The sequence below is a fragment of the Microcebus murinus genome, chromosome 5 (genome assembly GCF_040939455.1).
Source record: "Microcebus murinus isolate Inina chromosome 5, M.murinus_Inina_mat1.0, whole genome shotgun sequence".
NCBI lineage: Eukaryota > Metazoa > Chordata > Mammalia > Primates > Cheirogaleidae > Microcebus > Microcebus murinus.
The window spans coordinates 111,466,253-111,481,529 of NC_134108.1; the positions used below are offsets into that span (position 1 = coordinate 111,466,253).

Sequence of the window (15,277 nt, forward strand, 5' to 3'; positions counted from 1 at the left end):
GATACCACCCACCCCGAAGGGGCGGAGGGCCCCGGGGGCTACACTGACTCTAGCCCACACGGTTAGGACTAGTCTTTCAACCGAACGACCCCACGATCCAGCGCTCAGCGCTCTCTGCGCGGCCGCCGACGCACGCCCGCCCCTCGGACTTCCGCGCTCCCGGCGCTCGCCCCTCTGCTCCTGTCTGGGACCCCTACGCGATAGCCTGTGCCCAGTTGGGCCTTTTACTTGCTAGGGCTTTTACATTTAAAGACGTTTGCCTGAAGAAAAGGATTTCTCAGCATGTCTGAACCCCTCCCTCTGTTCACAAGCTCTTTGCTAGTTCTAAACTGGCCTCTCCCAATCTAACCAATTTGCGCCCAGCGTTGTGTAAAGTGAGGATGAGGTGGGGTAAGGGGTTAGGGGCTCAAGCAAACGCCTGAGAATCCAGCCCGACTGGTATGAGGCCATGAGCTAAATCCTGGGACTGGTTCAGGCGAGGGTCTCTCCACTGCTCTGTGGCCTCCGCCCGGACACTGACTGGGGGGACACGGCCCGGCCCGGAGAGCTTCTGCTGCATCCAGGGTCTGGGAAGTACTAGTCTAAACATGGGGTGGGGGGAGGGATAATGATTCTCTGGCTGTGTTGTTGCAAAAAACCCAACTGGTATAAATCTCGGTAGACTGGCGATCCTCACCCCACCCACGCGCTCCCAAGATGTAATAGGCAAATAAAAGACTGCAATAACGCTGTGACTCAGGAAGTGGCGGTGCATCTTGGTGGCAGTGGTGGGTGGGAGTGGGGCGATTTAGGGAATGGATCTGAACACTGACCGGGCAAGGAACGCTAAGCAGCCCAACCAGCAAGGGGAGAATGGGGCAGTAGGCACATAGTCCCAAACCAGCTGCCGGAAATGAGCAGTTGTCCCCACCGCATCCCCCACAGAGAGCTCCAGCTCCTTAATCCTGGATGAAGAAGGTATCTATGCATCCCCTCACTCCACCCCCCCCAACTCTCTCTCTCTCCCTCCCTCCCTCTTCCCAGGCGGACAGAATTCCAGACCTGAACCCCCCACTGCACTGCCAGGGTGGCAGGTCCACCTTATCCTGGGAACTTTACAAACCATCTCAGTTCTCAACTCTGCACAATTCTCTCTCACACAGTTATTCATCTCCTCTAAAGAGGAGGACACTAGGGCCAAAGATTTGGTAGAAGATCCTGGCATCTTGCAGGAAACTGAAGAAAGCTAAGGTGGGGAAGACCTGTCGGAGTGAACCAGGTCTAGAGGGAATTGGGGTATTGAATCCACTGAGAACCTGCTCACTTCCTCCCACAATATAATCACTACAGATAATCTTGAAGGGGGAAACTCTAGAGAGTTCAGTCTCCCTCCTTCCTTTCCTTAGTCCCACCCGCTCGCCTGGTCTTGCCTCCGTTTCCATGACAACTCCAAGGGAGCCTAAACTGGGAGCTTGAATGCCGGGGTGAGAAGAGGAGAGAGGTGGTCCGGGAGTCGGAGTCGGGAGAGACCTAGAGGGGAGAACGTCTGAAACGAGAGGGGACAACGTCGGAAACGCTCCCCTCCCTCGCCTCGGTCCCTTTAAGCTCCCCCCCTCCCCGCTCTCCCTCCGCCCCCCGCAGCTGCCTCCATCTCTCCATCTCGGTGCTGCTGCCATCTGCGCCATCGGGCACCCAGACTCGGGAGCCAGCCGGACCACCCCCCCACCCCACCCCGACTCAGGCTGCAGGGATCCTGTCCCAGCCAGACCGCAGGCATGTCATCCGAAAAGTCAGGTAAAAAAACAATAACAAAATCTCCTGCCCTCTCCACCGTTTCCTAACTCTCCCCACCCTTGCCCCAACCCCCATCAGTACCCCTCCCTAGCGGTGGTCCTGTTTCATCCCCCTCTCTCCAGCTCTCAACACCCCCACCCCTCCTCTTCCTTTCCTCCTTCCAGTCTCAGCTCCTGCCCCTTGCCAACAGCATGGCAGAGGGCAGGTTGAGAGGATGAAGGAGGTACGGAGTGGCTAGCATCGGCCAGGTACTGCAGGGACAGCATCATTGGGAATGACAGATGGACAGTCTCAGGCTGGCATGGAGAAGTCCAGAGGGGAAATATGGAGACGTGATCACATTGGGGGTTGTCAGGGGAGTAAAATCCAGAGGAGTCTTCTTTCTCGTCTCTAAAAGAGGTCCCGAGATCCCCAGAGTCTAGGGCACTCTCTCCCCACTGAAGGAAGGCAGAGTGGAACATGCCATCCCACATGTGTTTCTACAGCTGTTGCATTGAGCACATATTAACACAGGACTGCATGTCTACACATATGCATACACAGGACTGGGTCGGATAGGCCAGCCCAAAGGCAGCCATGGCAAAGCATGGAAGACGCTCTCTGCTCTCTGCCAGTGAGGGCTGTGTGCGCGCTGGCAAAGACGGAGGCGGAGAGCAGAGGAGAGTTGCGACCTCAAACTAGATCGAGAGGAGGAAGGGGGTGCAGATGGCCTAGATATCAGCCCCTCTCTTGCCCCTCAAATGAGAGATGGCTTCTCACCTGTCTCTCTCTCCTCCCCACCGCCCCCCATTATCTCTCTCCATCCTTGACCCGCTGTGTCTCCCCTTACCCCTCCTCATCTCATCGCTGTCTGCCTTAACTCTTCCCTATCCTCTCCTGGGCTCATTGCCCCAGGACTCCCAGACTCAGTCCCTCATACTTCTCCACCGCCCTACAATGCCCCTCAGCCTCCGGCCGAACCCCCGGCCCCACCCCCACAGGCAGCCCCTTCCTCGCACCATCACCACCACCACCACTACCACCAGTCCGGCACCGCCACCCTCCCGCGCTTAGGGGCAGGTGGCCTGGCCTCTTCCGCAGCCACCGCTCAGCGTGGCCCCTCGTCCTCCGCCACGCTGCCGCGGCCCCCACACCACGCCCCGCCCGGCCCTGCCGCTGGGGCGCCCCCGCCCGGCTGCGCTACCTTGCCCCGCATGCCACCCGACCCTTACCTGCAGGAGACTCGCTTCGAGGGCCCACTTCCCCCGCCGCCGCCCGCCGCCGCCGCCCCGCCCCCGCCGGCGCCAGCCCAGGCTGCACAGACCCCGGGCTTCGTGGTGCCCACGCACGCGGGGGCGGTGGGCACGCTGCCGCTGGGGGGCTACGTAGCGCCCGGGTACCCCCTGCAGCTGCAGCCCTGCACTGCTTACGTGCCGGTCTACCCGGTGGGCACGGTGAGTGCAGGGCAGACGGGTGTGGGAGGAGGGAGACACGGTGGAACAGGACTTGAAACTGGGGACACAGTGGGGGCTGGTGGGATGGAGAAAGAGGGCCAGGGAACAGGTGGTGTTCCTGGGACTAGCCCTAGAGAGGACAGAGCCTGAGACAGGAGGCGCAGAGGAAAGACTTGGGAATGGGGGCGCGTGGGTAGGGGGGTCTGTAGGGAAGAAACAAGGTCTGAAGTGGGGCCCGGACAGCCCGGGTGCGACCCTGCCTTGGGGAAGACAGTGTAAAGACCCCCAAGAGTATGGAGGTTAATGATACAGCGACAGGAGGAGAGGGGCCTCGGCAGAATTTATGGGTGTCTGGGAAGGGTAGTAGGCGATCATTTCTTTGAGAAGCAACAGGTAAGAAAGGTGTCTTTGAAGCCGCTTTGCCAGCCGCCCAACGCTGGTCAGCTGGGAGAGGGTCAGAGTGACGTCCCTTCTCCCCAACTTTCCTTCCACAGCCCTATGCAGGCGGGACTCCAGGGGGGACGGGAGTGACCTCGACTCTCCCGCCGCCGCCACAGGGCCCCGGGCTGGCCCTCCTGGAGCCGAGGCGCCCGCCGCACGACTACATGCCGATCGCGGTGCTGACCACCATCTGCTGCTTCTGGCCGACCGGCATCATCGCCATCTTCAAGGCAGTGCAGGTGGGGCGGCGGGGCTCGCTCGGTTCCTCTCAGTCCGGGAGCGCTGGGCCTCTGGGGATGATTTTAGAGGGAGGCTGAGGCCTTTGAGCGGAGCCGCAGCTCTTACACTTCGCCCACCCCATGCCCGTAGGTGCGCACGGCCTTGGCCCGCGGAGACATGGTGTCGGCCGAGATAGCGTCCCGCGAGGCCCGGAACTTCTCCTTCATCTCCCTGGCTGTGGGCATCGCGGCCATGGTGCTCTGTACCATCCTCACCGTGGTCATCATCATCGCCGCGCAGCACCACGAGAACTACTGGGATCCCTAAAAACGCCCCCAGCCCGGCCCCACCCTGCGCCCCTCGACCTCCCGGGCGCGTTCTGAACCTTGCCGCGGACCCGGTGGGTGCCCTGCACACCCGCCTCCGGGGCCGTCGGACTTCGCCACTTCTTAAACTCGGCCTCCAGGGAACCTCTCACCTTTCGAGCAAGCTCCGAATTCAGTTCCTCAGGAACCCCCCTAAAGCCCACACCCCTAGGGACGCCGCTTTTGGGGATCCCGGCCAGACGCTCGGCCCACAGTTGCTCCAGGCTCCCACCCCTCAAAGTACAGCGCCACAGGCCGAACACCCTCGCTCAGGTCCCCAGAGACCCGCCGCCTCTATAGGCTCCGCCCCAACCCCAACAAACCCCGCCTCCAGGTCGGCAGGCTCCGCCTTCTTTTCTTCGCGGGGGTCTTCTCTTCATTCCCAGGGGGACCCGGCTCCCGGGTAGCCGCGCCCCGCGCGCACTCCCGTTTTTTCCAAGTACAGTTTCATCCCTCCTCCACCCACGCCTCTGCCTATTTTCTTGCTAATCCCAGAACCTCTCCTTTTGTTGTTTTTGGAATGACATTTGGAAAGTTCCTGGTTTAGGACCCTTCTTCCTGGGATAAGAAACATGTCCTGTTCTCTGTAAATACGCCCTTCCACCCATTCCAACCCGGGCAGCCGGCTGAGGGGAATCCAGGATATGGACCTCCCAATCCCAGAGGAGAGCCAGCCGGCTCTCGGTTCCCCTGGGCGATCCCGCCTTGTTCTGATCTGTGTGTGCGTGTGCGTGAACTTCCGAACGACAATATTAAAGAGACTTCGTGGCTGTGTCGCCCGCAATTCCAAAGACTGTGGCCCCATGAAGACCCTGCCCTTTTGGTTCCCTCTTTCACTATCCTTCATCTCCTCTTTCAGGGAAAAAAAGAAAGCCGACAGAGACCAAAGCGGGAGAGGCAGATGCCCAGACCACCAGAAGGACACACAAACATGGGGCCCACAGGGAGCCTGCCAGGGAAGACCTTCGGCCTACTGTCAGTGGGCCTTTCCTTCCCCAGCACCCCCTTTCCACTCCCTACTGTCCCCAGAACTCCAGGAAGGCAAGAGGAAAGACGAGGGCAGACCATTGTGAAGAAGTCGGTTAAGGGCAGGGTGACAGAGGCAGGAAAAAGATGCCAGCTGCCCATAGCTGTTCCCGGCTGCGGGCTGGAGGGCAGCAGACAACTTGGATTAGAGCCTCACCTGGCCTACTGTATCAGGCAAAAAGGACAAAGAACTGTGGAGGCCCCAGGGCGGAGGTCCATGGCCTCTCAAGTCTCCCTGGGGCTAAGTGCCCTCTCCTACCCTGAGGCCTCTTTGGGAGGGAGGTGGCAATTAGGGGGTGACAGAAGCCATGGGCAAGACAGGGTCCTACCCTGAATTTATGCATTGATACAACATGCAAACTCCATGCAGGGTACTGGCGAGACATCTGCCTGGACAGCAGGCTCGACCCCTGACCTCATGGAGCTTACAGTCTAGAAGGGAAGCCATGACTAATAGGAGACATGGGAGGAGGGAGGGGTTAGACATGGATATCATGGGTTCTCCTTTGGATGTTTCATACTTAATGTACCTACCTTACCAAACTTATGGAAAAAGAATCCATGTTTGCAGCTTCTACTTCCTCACGCCTAAACACCTTTTTTTTTCTCGAATAGGGGAGTATTACTAACAGAGATGTGTCTGTGTCTGCCTTTCTTTCATACCCACTATTTCTTGACTCCTTGAAATATTTTACTCCCTACTCTACTGAGACCCACTCTCAAATGGCACCCAATGGTCAGAGGTTACCAGAGGAGCACAAATTAGTGGCATTTTCATGGTACTCTGCCTCTCTGAACTCTGCCATGTTTGTCCCTTGACCCTGGAATCCCCACATCACATCTCCAGGTTCATGGACATGTTATCTCCTCCCTCCCCCCATTATCCTTCCTCTGCCCTTCCCCTTTGCTTTTTCTCCTGCCTTCTCGTGTTAAGTGTCTGTCTCTGGATTCTTTCCTTCTCTGAGACTTTCCCTTAAAAAGTTCATCCATGGCCGTACGTGGTGGCTCACGCCTGTAATCCTAGCACTCTGGGAGGCCGAGGCGGGCGGATTGCTCAAGGTCAGGAGTTCGAAACCAGCCTGAGCAAGAGCGAGACCCCGTCTCTACTATAAATAGAAAGAAATTAATTGGTCAACTAAAAATATATATACAAGAAAATTTGCCGGGCATGGTGGCACACGCCTGTAGTGCCAGCTACTTGGGAGGCTGAGGCAGTAGGATCGCTTGAGCCCAGGAGTTTGAGGTTGCTGTGAGCTAGGCTGAAGCCACGGCACTCACTCTAGCCTGGGCAACAAAGCGAGACTCTGTCTCAAAAAAAAAAAAAAAGTTCATCCATTCACCTGGGCCATCATCTCTAACCAAATGCTTCTCTAGCCTGTGTGTCACATGCAGACACGTGTCCAGTGCCTGCGGAGGAACCCAGACAAACAGACCATGCTGCTGGTTCGCAAAATCAGCATGTTCCACACTAAACTGATGAAATGCCACCAAAACCTCCTTCCCTGTCTCCATGTATGGCACCATTGTCCCCATCACCCTTCCTTATCTGAAAACTTGCTGCCTCCTCCACCTCCCCTCTGCCTTACTTTTGGTGTGCTCTCAGACCCAGTTAATTCTACCATGGTATCTTTAACTTTTTCCCAGCCCTTGCCGGAAAAATTACCTCATCTAGGTACATTGCAACAGCTTCCCCAGCAGGTCTCCCTACTGCCTGCCCGGTGCCACGTCTCCCTGGCCACTGCTGTTAGATTAGCCTCCCTAAACACACTCATATGCAACTCCACTGCTCAAAAGCCTCTCAGGTTCCCTACTGCTTACTCAATTATTTAAAAAATTTCAATCTGGCCTTTTTAACTCTTTCCGTAATTTAAAATCATCCAGCTTCTCTGTTCAACCTAATTTCCAAACAAATTGAATTACTCATCATTGCTATCTCCAGGTATTTGCCCGATTGCTCTCAAATCTTAGACCTCCTTCCTCAGTCTCTGCTTATTTATTATAAACCGCATTGTTTACAGCTTGTTGTGAGCTTCAGACCACCTCCAGGCTTCTGTTCTTTGTTCTCCTCCTCTTCACATCCGCCTCTCTCCTTGGTGAAATTTTATCTAGCCTTCAAGGCCCAGATCAATTCATTCTTTACTCCAGCAAGATCTCACTTGCCCTCTGGGTGGTATTAAAGCAGATGGGTTTCTAAATACAGCCCCAGGCATTCCTTGGAGCAATGGTTCTTACCCCTGGATACACATTAGAATCCTCTGAGGAACATTTAAAAGTCCCAAAGCCCAGGTCGAATCCTAGACCAATTAAATCAGAATCTCTGGGGGTGGGACTAAGGCATCAATATTTAAGACATGCCTAGATGATTCCAAATCCTAGGCTTAGAGACACCAGCAGGGACCATCCTGACAGAGAGGAAGGGAGAGACCAAAAGGTGGCTTCAAATAGGGCTTTTTTTTTTTTTTTTTTTTGAGACAGAGTCTCTCTCTGTCACCCTGAGTGGCATCATCATAACTCACTACAACTTCATACTTCTGGGCTCAAGTGATCCTCCTGCCTTAGCCTCCTGTGTAGCTGTTCCACATGCAATCACCTCTCACCACACTTTTGGCCCCTCTCCCTCTGACACATTTTACCCCTGGTTAAATCCCACTCTACCCGCTCCACACCTGCACCCCATACCTCGGGGCACCCACAGTCATACTGAGTGGGCTCGCTGCCCGTGGGCCCTCCGGGTTGCCTGCCAGCCCACACTTCTTTCCTTAGTTGGTTCACATCCCCCAAATCTGAGACCACAATTTCACAAGATAATAACCTTTCTTCCCATTTCAGTGAGAAAATAGAAATTTTCAGACAAGAACTTCCTCATAGTCCCACCCCAAAGCCACCAGCCTACCTGCATCTCTGCCAGGGAGGCAGAGCATCTGACCTGCTCCCAGCCCCCATCTGTGCCCTGGGGTCCTTCCCACGGGACTCTGAAATTACCCCCTCTATATCGCATAATTGGTTTTCCCCTCTTTGCTGAAATATTCCCATCATCATACAAACATGCTATAATAATATACCTTGTATTTGCTACCGATGTATATAGTAACAGTAAAACATTCAGAATAGTGCTTATCCCTTGTCAGTAAGAGTTTGACTGCAGAGGGACATCCAGGGGGCTTCAACAATGTTAGCAAGTTACTTTTTTTTTTTTTTTTTTTTGAGACAGAGTCTCACTCTTTGTCCGGGCCAGTGTGCCATGGCATCAGCCTAGCTCACAGCAACCTCAAACTCCTGGGCTCAAGCGATCCTCCTGCCTCAGCCTCCTGAGTAGCTATATGTATATTTTTAGTTGGCCAATTAATTTCTTTCTATTTATAGTAGAGGCGGGGTCTCGCTCTTGCTCAGGCTGGTTTCGAACTCCTGACCTCAAGCAATCTGCCCGCCTCAGCCTCCCAGAGTGCTAGGATTACAGCACTGGGGAACTGAGCCCAGCCTGGGGAACATCTTGATCATGTGGTTTTCAAGAGTGAGTGATCCTCCCATGCCACCCCCAGGGACATTTAGCAATGTCTAGAGATGTTTTCAGTCATCACAACTGAGAAGGTGCCCCTAGCATCTAATGAGCAGAAGCCAGGTATGCTGCTAAACATGCTGCAACATGAGGACATGATAAAGAATTATCCAGCCCAGGCCAGGGGTGGTGGCTCACGCCTGTAATCCTAGCATTATGGGAGGCCGAGGCTGGCGGATTGCTCAAGGTCAGGAGTTCGAAACCAGCCTGAGCAAGAGCGAGAACCCATCTCTACTAAAAATAGAAAGAAATTAATTGGCCAACTAATATATATAGAAAAAATTAGCCAGGCATGGTGGCGCATGCCTGTAGTCCCAGCTACTCAGGAGGCTGAGGCAGAAGGATTGCTTGAACCCAGGAGTTTGAGGTTGCTGTGAGCTAGGCTGATGCCACAGCACTCACTCTAGCCTGGGCAACAAATCGAGACTCTGTCTCAAAAAAAAAAAAAAAAAAGAGAGAGAGAATTATCCAGCCCAAAATGTCAATAGTGCTAAGGTTAACAAATCCTAGTCTAGACCCACCAGCAACATTTGATAGAGTTGGTCACTTCCTCCTACTGCAAATGCTCAGATGCTTTCTCCACTTCAAATACTCTCTCTGGATCCAACTACAGAAAGTATTCCCCAGTTCCTTATTTGCTGATCCTTCTCAGTTTTTACAGACCGTTCTCAAATATTATTTTTTTTCTTTTAATTAATTGCAAGGAGAAATAGACAAAATTTAGCTTTTTTTTTTTTTTTTTTTTTTGAGACAGGGTCTCACTGTGTTGCCCAGGCTAGAGTGCAATGGCATCAGCCTAGCCAACGGTATCCTCAAACTTCTGGGCTAAAGTAATCCTTCTGCCTCAGCCTCCTGAGCAGCTAGGACTACAGGCAGGCCACCACACCAGCTGACCAGCTGTTTTTTCCTTTTGTTTTCATAGAGACAGTGTCTCACTATGTTGCCCAGAGCTGGTCTTGAACTCCTGGCCTCAAGTGATCCTCCCAACTTTGGCCTCCCAAAGTACTGGGATTATAGGCATGAGCCACCCCACCCAGCCCAGACCCCTAAATGTTTATTGGAAGGACTCAAGACTCTATCCTTGGCCCTCTCCTCTACCCTAATCTAAGCTCCCATGCTACCACTGTGCCAGGACTAGCCCCTTAATTGGATTTTCTGCTACCATTTTTGACTGATATAGTTTATCCTCTATGCAGAAATCAGATCTTTAATTTATCAGATGATAACATATACCTGCTCAAAACCCTCTGATGGCCCCTGATCACAGTTAGAACAAAACACAAAGTCTTTCCTGCAGCCTATGAAGCCTGCCTGGCCCTGCTCCCCCCACCTTCCTGGCTGCACCTCCACCACTCCTTCCCTTGCTTGCTCTGCTCTGCCTATCCTGCTCTCCTTTTTGCTGTGAATTTGGCATAACAAAACCCAATGTCTTCCTGCCTCAGGGCCTTTGCACTCCCTTTTTCTCTTCCAGGACACTCTTCCTCCAGATATTTGCATGGCCGCCCCCTTACATCATTTATGTCTTTGCACAAATATCAGCTCCACAAGGTGGCTTTTGCTAACTGATCTCGCAATTAAATATAGCACCACACACACCTGCTAGAATCTGCTATCCACTCTCTTACCCTGTTTCATTGTGTTCATAGCACTTGTTACTGCCTTACATCATATTATATTTTATTTTATTTATTTTATTTTTTGGAGACAGAGTCTCACTCTGTTGCCCGGGCTAGAGTGCCATGGCATCAGTTTAGCTCACAGCAACCTCAAACTCCTGGGCTTAAGCAGTTCTTCTGCCTCAGCCTCCCGAGTAGCTGGGACTACAGGCATGTGCCACCATGCCCGGCTAATTTTTTTCTATATATTTTCAGTTGGCCAATTAATTTTTTTCTATTTATAGTAGAGGCAGGGTCTCGCTCTTGCTCAGGCTGGTTTCGAACTCCTGACCTCAAGTGATCCACACTCCTCGGCCTCCCAGAGTGCTAGGATTACAGGCGTGAGCCACCGCACCCGGCCCGTATTATATTTTATTAATTGATGTTTACTGCCTATCATCTTTACTTGAATGAAAGCAACCAGAGATTCAGGGCTTTTTCCCACTGCCTTATTCCCAGCACACACCACTGTGCTTGGCACAAAGCCGGCCTCTATAAAGTTTCCTTGAATAAGGAGCTCATAAAGTTGTGCAAGGGGAAAATGCGATAATATATATGAGACACTTAGCACAGTGCCTGATACTGTGGCCATAATGCATGGTCAGTGTTGAGGAAATTCTCACCATGAAACACTTCACTGCCAAAAGGCTGCCTTTCATTGCCTCCTGTAGGAAAGCCCTGCCTGTCAGGGAAGCACAAAATGCTTTGGGAGTAAAGAGGAGGGATGAACAATTTAGACACAATCACAGCAGAACTAAAAACCACAAAGACTACCAAAGCTAAACAGAGGGGCAACTTATTTAGCCTTTGGAAAGCTAGAATTTTTATCTCTCATGCTCACGATAAATGGTAGGGCAAGTGCAGCATATAATTCCGCGTGGTGAATCTGAAATGTGAGAGTGTAAAAACGTCCAACCGGCTCAGTGCATGGCGACAAGACAGCATGCCCAGTATTGGGAGACCCTGGGAAAGCTGAGATTGACAAGCTGGAAATAAATTATCTTGGGTGTCCTTACCTCTCCTGCCTTGTGCTGCTTCCTCTACAGGCGACAAATCCCTTCAATTCCTGCGTGCCAAAGTTAGAGCCGCCTTCCAAGGCTCACCTCTGAGCCTCTCCATGGTGCCTTTCAGATCACCCCTGGTTGGAAATGGCTTTCCCGCCCCACTTAATCACTGTTTCTCTTGCATCTGGAGCATTCGCTAATATGAATCCTGGTGGAGATCTTCTGTACTTGTCTCCATATCTCACTGATGTATTTTGAGTATTCAGTAAAGATTATTGAATGAATAAGAAAATAATCTTACTTCAGTCATTTAGAGGGCAAGTGTCATATACTCTCTGTGTCCATGGACAAGATGGAACAACCACCAGCTCCTGAACCTCTCCTTGCACTGTCTCAGGTTAGATCTTTTCTTTATTTTAAAAAAATTTTATTTTTCTAATTTTTCTTTTCTCTTTCCATCTATGATTGTAAATTAATGGCAGAAAATCAGGTTAGATCTTTAACAAAGGCAAAACGATGCCTTTATGGGATAGAGCAAGGAGAGTAGCCGAGTATAGTCAGCTCCTCTGAGCCACTTGGAAGGAAGGGACTCAGAAACAAGGAGGGAGGGAAGTGACTCCAGGTGAGATGTAAATATACTTATTCACAGGTAAAAATCCTCAGAAATTTGTCAAATGTGAGGTTTCCCCTCAGACTGGTCTTCAGAAAGGCATTAAGGACCCCTTGCAAGGACTGGGAGGGAGAAAGGGGTTCACTTTCCACAATCACAGGGAGTAGAATCTGTACCCCTGCCAAGTCCTTCCATTCTCCCAGATGTCTCTTTGACCTTCTTAACCCAGAATCTCACTTTTCCAGAGGTTCCTGTGTGCTCCTCCCTCCCATCCCTCTCACCTGAGGCTAGGAAAGGTCTTGGGCACAAGGTAAGTCAAGTCCATTTGCACTTGCATCCATATAACTTCTGGGGGTGTTGGTGAGATTAGTTCCTGCAACACCAAAGGAAGAGAGGTGAGAGAAAGGGATTGGATCCTGTCACTTGGGAAAGAAGATTCACTTTCATCTCTTCTCCTCAAGCCTGCTCTTCTTCCATGCCATTCTCAAATCTCTAGGGGAAGAGAAAGGAGAGAGACACTACTCCCCAGTCCACGCCTGTCCCAACAGATAAGCAGTTTTTCATTTGTCATCCTCTTATTGTGTCTTTCTCAGGCCCCATGTTCTCTGGCCAAGCCTGGGGATGTACTCCTCTGGTTTGTTTCTCTCTTTGGTCCTGGTTTCTCAGTGACGACCTCCAGAGAGCTGAGCTCTGGCAAAATTAGACTCAAGGGATAGGGAGCTGGGAGGGAACAAGGAGTGTGAGTGTGAGTCAGTCAACATTCACTGTGCCTACACTTTGGGGGAGAGTCTATACTCTTTCCCATTCTTTTCTTTCTTTTTTTTTTCAAATTTTTTCAGGTAGCATCTCATCCAAAAATAAAGGTGCTACCTCTTTTTCATTTCTGAGTCTTCAACAGTTTGGCCCCTTCCTAATCCTGCATTTGTCAAGTTGAGACATAGCGAAATCTACGGAGTCATGGATGTCTTCCCTGAGGACCTCTTAGTCCTCTTCTAAAACTTTAATATTTTGTGCTTTCATCTTGATGGGTCATGTTTTTAAAAATAAAAACATTTTAATTCATGGTGACTTGAATTAGTTTCTTTAGGGGTTTCAGTGCCTATGTTTGTATTTGCATTTATAGTCCAATGGTGACAAAATTGACTGTTTGATTCAGTGTTTCTCAATGTGGGCATACAGGAGTGTTTTCTGAGGTTCAGCTCCAATTCATTCTTATTTTTTTCCTCCAAAAAATACATATGTTGAAATCCAATTCATTTTTTAGATGGTAGCAAAAAATGTCTCATCCTCAAGAAATGTTCCCTCATCCCTTATCACTCACTCTTATAGCATCTCACACTTCTTCATACACCTGTAATACAACTTACTCTTCTTGTCCACACTATAAGCAGAGAAGTCTTTGAATGGGAAACTAGGGTGAATGAGGATTGAGTGGAGAATGGTGGGGGTGGTAGTAAATGATAGTGATGGCAGTCCTTTGATTGGGTGATCTCAGGCCCTCCTGTGCTACTATCTCCATGTTTGGAGCTCCTAGCAGGGGTTATCCCCTGTCTGTTCCTTGGCCCATTCAATCCAGGGTGCTCCAAGATAAAACCTCAGGGCTAGGTTAAAGATCTTCATTAAAGATCTAACCTGAGTTCCATGAGGGCTATAAGTATGTCTGTCTCATTCATCTGTGTATCCCCTGTCCCTAATATGCAGCTTGGTACATAGCAGGTGCTCAATAAAGATTTGTTGAATGAATGGAGAAGATAAACACAAAAGAAATGGAGACAAAGCCCCTGCCCTGTTGAGTCTGCTGGAACCAAATCATACACACACAAAGCAACAAGAAGACATTACAAAGCAATACATTTGTAGCAGAGTAGTTTCTTTTAATTGAGAGAAGCTAATCTTTCAAGAGTCATTGGAGTGACACTGTCAGTCAAAACATACATAATGCAAATTAGCAATATTTGTCCAGGCTTAGGGTGTATTAAGCATTTTGGGACTCATTCTAGACTGCCTGCCTTTCCTAGAAATCCCTAAAATGAAGAGGGGGAAGAGGGAGGGAGAAGAGATGGATTAATTTTCAATAGCATCCCAGGGATTCCAAGAATCAGAGTAATTAGCCATGGGGAGAGTGGCAGTAGGCTAAGGTACTTTGGCTCAGACCCCAGAAATAAAACCTGAAGAAAAAAAGTCTAGGTTAGTGATCTGGGGCTTAACACAAAACAGGAGAGGACTGTCCTGACACAAGTTTGTGGCTAATGATGAAACTGCCTCCCCTCTTGGCTGTCCTTGCATGGTTCTATTTTTTTTTTTTTTTTTTTTTTTTGAGACAGAGTCTTGCTTTGTTGCCCAGGCTAGAGTGAGTGCCGTGGCGTCAGCCTAGCCCACAGCAACCTCAAACTCCTGGACTCAAGCAATCCTTCTGCCTCAGCCTCCCAAGTAGCTGGGACTACAGGCATGCGCCACCATGCCTGGCTAATTTCTATTTATAGTAGAGACAGGGTCTCACTCTTGCTCAGGCTGGTTTCGAACTTCTGACTTTGAGCAATCTGCCCGCCTCGGCCTCCCAGAGTGTTAGAATTACAGGCGTGAGCCACCACACCCGGCCCTTGCATGGTTCTTGTAGTCTTAGGCACAGTGGTGGGGTGTTAAAAAGCAAACTGCAGGAGTCAAAGGGAGGTACTGAAAGTGGGATTCTTCGTCCCTGAAGAGCTGTGGTGGCCCAGCTGGTACAGGTAGCTGAATGAGCAAGGCTGAATCACAAAAGGGATCTACATCTTCTATTAGGAGGAGGAGGACCTGCTACCTCCAGTGGAGCAGGTTATACCAGTTATATATGCCAAATGTAGGACAAACTGAAGAGGCACAAAGCAAGGGGAGAAGAGAATGGGATGAGGTTATTCTAGAATCATGCTATTCAAAGTGTGGTGGTTCATGGACCAGCAGCATCAGCATTATCCAGAAGCTTGCTGAAATGCAGAATCACAGGCACCATCCCAGAGTTCCTAATCATATTCTGCAATTTAACAAGTTTCCCAGTGATGTGTATACATTTTAAGGTTAGAAAAGTATAGTCTAAGATTTCTTGAAAGATTTCTTGACGGAGGAGGGCTTGAGAGGCAAAGATGGATATGAAGGGAAGGAAAAGCCTCAGGTGGTATCCCAAGGGAATAGAGCAGGTTGGAGAGAAAGAGGCCTGAGGTT

At 50.8% G+C, this 15,277-nt stretch overlaps 1 protein-coding gene across 1 annotated transcript; it reads left to right on the forward strand.

The window, feature by feature from the left end:
* The first annotated feature begins 1,676 nt into the window (after positions 1-1,676).
* On the forward strand, positions 1,677-6,412 carry PRRT1 (proline rich transmembrane protein 1). Its single transcript, XM_012741112.3, has 4 exons — positions 1,677-1,773; positions 2,668-3,206; positions 3,701-3,886; positions 4,017-6,412. The coding sequence occupies exons 1-4, from the start codon at positions 1,755-1,757 to the stop codon at positions 4,191-4,193; spliced, it is 921 nt and encodes a 306-aa protein (XP_012596566.1). The 5' UTR covers positions 1,677-1,754; the 3' UTR covers positions 4,194-6,412.
* The last annotated feature ends 8,865 nt before the right edge of the window (positions 6,413-15,277 follow it).

What these genes read in the sequence shown, in the direction of transcription:
- PRRT1 (XM_012741112.3), top strand. An exon ending in CGGTCTACCCGGTGGGCACG is followed by an intron (nt 3,207 to 3,700) that starts GTGAGTGCAGGG and finishes TTCCTTCCACAG; the next exon opens with CCCTATGCAGGCGGGACTCC. An exon ending in CCATCTTCAAGGCAGTGCAG is followed by an intron (nt 3,887 to 4,016) that starts GTGGGGCGGCGG and finishes CCATGCCCGTAG; the next exon opens with GTGCGCACGGCCTTGGCCCG.